At 43.1% G+C, this 6,000-nt stretch overlaps 1 protein-coding gene across 5 annotated transcripts in view; it reads left to right on the top strand.

Annotated features, from left to right (window-relative positions):
* Positions 1–1,399: 1,399 nt before the first annotated feature.
* The window catches only part of MTMR9 (myotubularin related protein 9), a 41,746-nt gene continuing 37,145 nt past the window's right edge, over positions 1,400–6,000 (top strand). The window contains exons 1-4 of one of the 5 annotated variants that reach the window (XM_068100184.2): positions 1,534–1,768; positions 1,937–2,013; positions 2,673–2,870; positions 5,775–5,883. In XM_068100184.2, coding sequence (XP_067956285.2) covers positions 2,689–2,870; positions 5,775–5,883 — 291 coding nt within the window. In that variant the 5' untranslated portion in view covers positions 1,534–1,768; positions 1,937–2,013; positions 2,673–2,688. Of the gene's footprint in view, positions 2,014–2,672; positions 2,871–5,774; positions 5,884–6,000 lie in introns of all 5 variants that reach the window. The other 4 variants (XM_068100185.2, XM_068100186.2, XM_068100183.2 and 1 more) reach the window with 4 other exon arrangements.

Here is a 6,000-nt window from a genome sequence, read left to right as displayed (position 1 = left end):
CCCTGCTCCGGAACTGCCGTCAAGGCCCCAAGCTGCTATCGTTGCTGCTGTGGCTGCGGCTGCTCTGTGGACGTCACGTGCTTTGCCAGGACTCGTCTGGTCCAACCACACAACTGAACAACGTGCTTGCTTCTTGCCCAACTCTCTTGCTTGGTCCGACTTTGGCGAGCAAGGCGACGAATAGCAGGCTTTGTGCTTCCCTGGATGATCTCACGCAGTACCTTGCGCGCGCGCTTTTATAGCGCCTCCGGCGATCAAGCCGCCGGCCTTCAGGACACGCCCATCGGTGTGCTCACCTCGGCCCTGGTTGGTCGCGCGACCCTCTGGCTCCGCCCTTGATGACGACGGGCGGGCACGCCCTTCTTCCCCGACCCGAGCACATGTTCAATGGTGGTTTTGGAGGGGATGTAATTGGCAATCGAGGCTTGGCAATGATGAAAGGGGAAATGGAGGTTTTGGGAATGGGAATGAAGAATGAAGGGAATCTATCTTATTTCACTTGGTGCAATGGAGTGTCATCTTAATGGAAGACAAGGCCTTACCCTAATACACATAATAAAGATATAACTATCAACCAGGGGGAAATCTATGATTAGCTAACGTGTATAACCACCTTTTAGGTGGCTAACGTGTATGCTAACGTGTATGTATGCTTTTAGGTGGATTGGCTAACGTGTATGCTTTATGGAATTAACTACGGGAACGCCCTTTGACCTTTATACAACACTGGAGGCAGGAGGGTCCAGAATAAAGCAATACACAATAAAGCAAACACAATAAAAAAACATAATCCTCATATCCGCAACAATATACACTCCAAATAAATATATGTTCATCAAACGGGAGATATCATTCAGATTGGCCTACATCTGACCACGAGATGCTAAACAAGATGAGGGATGTCAGTCTGTCTAATTCGTTCCCCAACGTTGACATTTGTCTGAGAATGTACATGGATGCGCATCCTTGTGTCGAATGTAGGGGAAAGATCATTTGCATTGCTGAAACGGGTGAAGAATCAATCTGCGATCAACAATGGGCCAGAAAAGACAGAACGCCATTAGTTTACTTACAATTGAGAACACATTCATGACATCCCTGTCATTTGATGACATTGTCGAGGAATTCTCCATGAGCAAGACATGACGGGGGCTTCTGTGATCATACTGGTAAGGAATGATTAATTACCGGTAATTAATTAAGTATTGATCACTTATTTGTTATGATTAATTAAACAGTTTATAGTCACTTTATGCGTGTGCGCTCCGTCATGACTCGTTAGCAGTCTGGGTTGTATATGTTGCGTTTACGATACGTTTCACATCTGCACGTGCGAATACGTACGACTCCATATGATCCCCACTTTATTTAAAGTGGCCTATATAGAGCCGCGCAGCGCTGAGATGATAATTTTACATGTCACACTATTGCACGGACCTTTATACAGTCGTCTATAATGTCCGTAAAGTATCGATCGTTCAATTTATGAAACGAAGACTATTAAGTAGATAAAGATCTTGAATACCTGGAAGTGAGTGCGTTCCCGGTACAGTGAGCAAATTCTCTTTTTACGTTGTCTTCTCTGGTTTGCTCGTGTTTTTACACACTTTAAATGTACTTTGCTCACCTCGATCTGCTTCCTCCGCTTTCTTTCTACTTTATTCTGGCGTTTACGTACTTGAGTATGCATAACATACAGTTGCCGGCAGTTTCAGGCGGTGTGTGGTTTGGCGGCCACACGTTAATGTTGGCGTTCACCTCTTTCTCCGTGAGGATGATATGAATGGTATTTTATAAATACGAGAAGCGTTAACAACGTTGTAAAGCAACGCGAGGAATGACTGGATGTGGTCGTTGGCGTACTAGTATAAGTATTAATAAACACTGATTGTACTTGACTTGTACTCCAGTACGCATTTCGTTGTTTTGCGAGCAGGGTTGATTAAAATCAAAACCGCTGTCGACTCCATTGTATCACTATCATTCATCGTAATCATTGAGCTCTGTTGGAAGGTGATTGTCGTAAAGCTTGTTTTATAATACCATTAACATTTCCTCCATTACCTCATAAAAAATCTAAGCATTTCTCATAGCAACTAACACACATTATTAGTGTGAATCGTTCACATTGCGATACAAGCATGAAACTTGGCATTTATGCTCTTATATAGATACTCTTTAACTACAGTCGATTAGCCAACTGGTAAATTCAACATGGCGGCCATTTAAAAAAAAAAGGCTACCAAAATTGCTAATATGTGCCATAAACTTTTAATATTGAATTTAGGATGTATGAGTATCAATACAGAATCACAGAACTACATGTCTATAAGAGGTAGTTACATTTTTCAATTGACCTCATTAAGATAATTGCACATAATGGCAAGTTCTACCAGTTTTGGTGGCCATTTTGAAAAATATGGACGCCATGTTGAATTGTCGAGTTGGTTAATCGACTGCATTTAAAGAGTATCTATATAAGAACATCACTGCCAGGTTTCATGCTTGTATCACAGTGTGAACGCTTTTTGTGTTGACTGCCTAATTATCATGGAATGTGGTGACAACAGGTCATCAAAGCCAATGGTAAATCAGAGTTTTTATATTTGTTACTGTAATTTCATCTCTTACTTCTACTTTGTCAGTCCATTCAAAGTATTTTTCTTCAACAGCACTGCAGCTCTGGGGATGGAGTTTGCAGATCTTATAAAGACACCCAAGGTTGACGAGGTCTTGCTCCAGCGGCTATTGGCACCTAAAGTGGTTGGGACTCTGTGCCTGACTGGCCACCACCTCATCTTTTCATCCCGACAAGACAACTCTGAGGAACTGTGGCTTCTGCACAGAAATGTGGATGTGTTGGAGAAGAGGTCGGTGACCTCTTTGTTTATGTTGCATGTGTTTCTTTATCGCAAACCAACAGTTACATCTGCTTCACTGATACTCGTCTGATTACTTTTGATCCTTTGTGAAATATTTTGATTTCCTCTTTGGGACCATTACTGTCTCTTTTTTTTTTCCCATCAATCTTGAACTTTTGTGTAATCCTCTGCAAATTCAAAATTCCCAGAATATTGTTGTGGTTTTGAGAACCCACACTCTTATAAATAAATATGACATCATTAAAGGGTTAAAGGTTGCACCCCATAGTTAGGCCACAAGCAACACATAGGCCACCATAGGACTTCAGTTATTTCATTAGTATGTGTTTAGATAAGGCCGTGTTTCCAATAGTTGAATCTGCGTTGTCAATCAAATAAGGAGTCGGCCCTTTCGTCCATTTTAACAGCCTCCCTCTCCAAGCCACGCCATTAAGCGCGCCCCTACAGTCTACCTCATGGCCCCTCCCAAGTGTTACGTGCCTCGGCCAGCAGCAGCTGCCTTAGCGCTCACTCAACGCCGCCATAAGCCACGAGGTGAGGCCCGAGAAAGGTGGCGGAGCGCCAGGAAGAAGGTGTGGCCACGTCAACCCACCATCAGGGCGTGGCCGGTAAGCGATAACCAGCCAACCAGGGCTGAAGTGACATCGCCAACAGGCGTGGCTTTGGGGCTCGTGGAGTGATCGCTTGGTTGAGTTATAAAAGCGAACGCAAAGCCCTTTCACAGGACTTATGAGATATACGGCGCGCTTGATGAGATAACTTACCGGAGGACTGATGCAGTGGCGCTGATTAAAGGAGGACCTTATTAAAGGAGGACTTATCGGGAGAGCGCACCATTGTGAAGAGATATAAGGCGCGCTTGATGAGAGAACTGTCCAAGATGGCGTCGTACGATTGGCGTTGTAAAGGACTGGTTGGAAACGCGCTGTGCGAAAGGACCTTGGAGAGAGGGGGCGTTTGGCACGAGTGTGCATTTATTACATACGCCATAGGACACCAGCTTCCCCCCGCTATATAATTGTCTGGTCGCGTTCCAACTACACGCGGAGCTACCTGCCGGGTTTCGTCCGCTAGATCGGAGCCTGGACCGGAGCCGGGCCGGAGCCCGGACTCGCTGGTGACCATCAACCATCTACAATCCCCATGTGAGTGTGTATGTGAGACGGGCCCGGTTGTCCTGGGTATTAAGAATAAGACTGTTTAAGGCTGCCCTGTGTTCTTCTTCTTCCTCTTCCTATCTTGTACATTTCTTTCGTTTCCTCTTCTTTCTGTACATTTGTAATAAATTGCCTTGTTCTTTCTTGGTTTCCTCTTATCCGATCGCATTAGTCTTTTCTCAATTGGGTAAACGTGGCACGATTAGGAACCGCTCAGAATCGGGTTTAGTCATTTGTTAACAGCTCGGATCGCGGATTGCCTCCGCTCGGCATTTTCCATCATATCCGTGGTTCGAGCGGGAGTTATTCCCTCGTTTCCGGCCGGCGTTAGTAATTAGGTAGTGAACCCCTAGGCCTAACAAACCCTACTTAACGCCGCGCTGGGAAGGACGTTATAACTTCCAGGACTCACGTCGGCAGATAAAAGGACAAGGGGATTAACCCCCCCCCCCTCCCCCTTGATAAGGGGAGAGCCGACTACCGAGATCCGCAACAATATGCTGTTCCAGCTCCACATTTGTTATTTTGCATTTGTTATTCTGGCTCCACATTTGTTATAATTACATCTTTATCCGATCACAAGACGATGTGGAATATTTGGTTCTCAGGATGATATATATCTTATCTTTGAGTTGTTTAGTTTGGGTTAGATGATTGACATAACTATAAACTGCTGGGTCAGTGATTCACAGGCAAGGGGTTACATCACAAAGTGCATGTGCACTCAGATGGACATTAAGCAGGATGTCCCTGAACATAAAAAGTGCTATTGTTCTACCATGGTAAAACATATATGCATATAAATACCAAGGAATAAAAGACGACCTTCTGTACTCTTGCCTCGTATTCATCTTCTGATCTTTAATCCAAATTTCTTGAGTAGATCGCAATAATAACAAATTTGACTTCTCTGGTCAAATATTTATGGAGGGCACTGTACACGCACACCCTTGTATAGTGACGTATACATATGCATACACATGTACATAAAGTGCCTTCAGAAAGTATTCACACCCCTTGACTTTTTCACATTTTGTTGTGTTACAGCCTGAATTAAAAAAAACTTGGGAGAGCCACAGGTGGACTCAATTGAATTGGCCACAGGTGGACTCAAATCAAGTTGTAGAGACATCTCAAGGATGATCAAAGGAAATTGGATGCACCTGAGCCCAATCTGGAGTGTCATAGCAAAGCTGTTGAATACTTATTGACTCGAGACATTTCAGATTTACAATTTTAATTAATTATAAAAATTCCCCCCCAAAAAATTCTACTTTGACATTATGGGGGTATTATGTGTAGCTCAGTGACAAAAAAAAATCTCAATTTAATCCATTTTAAATTCTGGCTGTAACATAACAAGATGTGAAAAAGTCAAGGGGTGTGAATACTTTCTGAAGGCACTATACATACACTGTGCACACACACGAAGATGGATACCACACTTTGAGACCTGGGAGGGCTCTGTTGCACCTTCTGAAACCCGCATGTGGACATAACAACACACACACACACACAAACACAGACGGAATCTGAGGTGAATGAGAAGTAGACAAGTGCTTTGTGATTTACCAGGATGCTTTCACACAGAAAAAAGGAGCATAACCTGTAAATGACTTAATATTGTTAGGTTGAGTCATTCATTTGTTGTGTTTTTAAATACAACATTGAATATTTACTGTATTTTTCAGAAGTGAAAAATTATTGGCTAATTGCCATGATGCATTCTTGGCAGGTTCATTGGTACGATGGGTACACTGACCCTCAAGTGTAAAGACCTTCGCATCATTCATTTTGACATCCAAGGAATGGAGGAATGTCTAAATGTGGCAGCATCTGTGGAGGTAAGAACCCAATACTCGTCAAGAAAGAGTAATGTTTGTAGAATGTACATTCAATGTGTCCAGTTTTCTTGCATTGTATTATTATTATTATTACTATTCTCTGTCTTGTTTTATTGT

The sequence above is a fragment of the Myxine glutinosa genome, chromosome 11, assembly GCF_964187855.1.
Source record: "Myxine glutinosa chromosome 11, kmMyxGlut1.1, whole genome shotgun sequence".
NCBI lineage: Eukaryota > Metazoa > Chordata > Myxini > Myxiniformes > Myxinidae > Myxine > Myxine glutinosa.
Note: the sequence above shows the minus strand (reverse complement) of the source record. Positions and strands in the feature narration are given on the sequence as shown.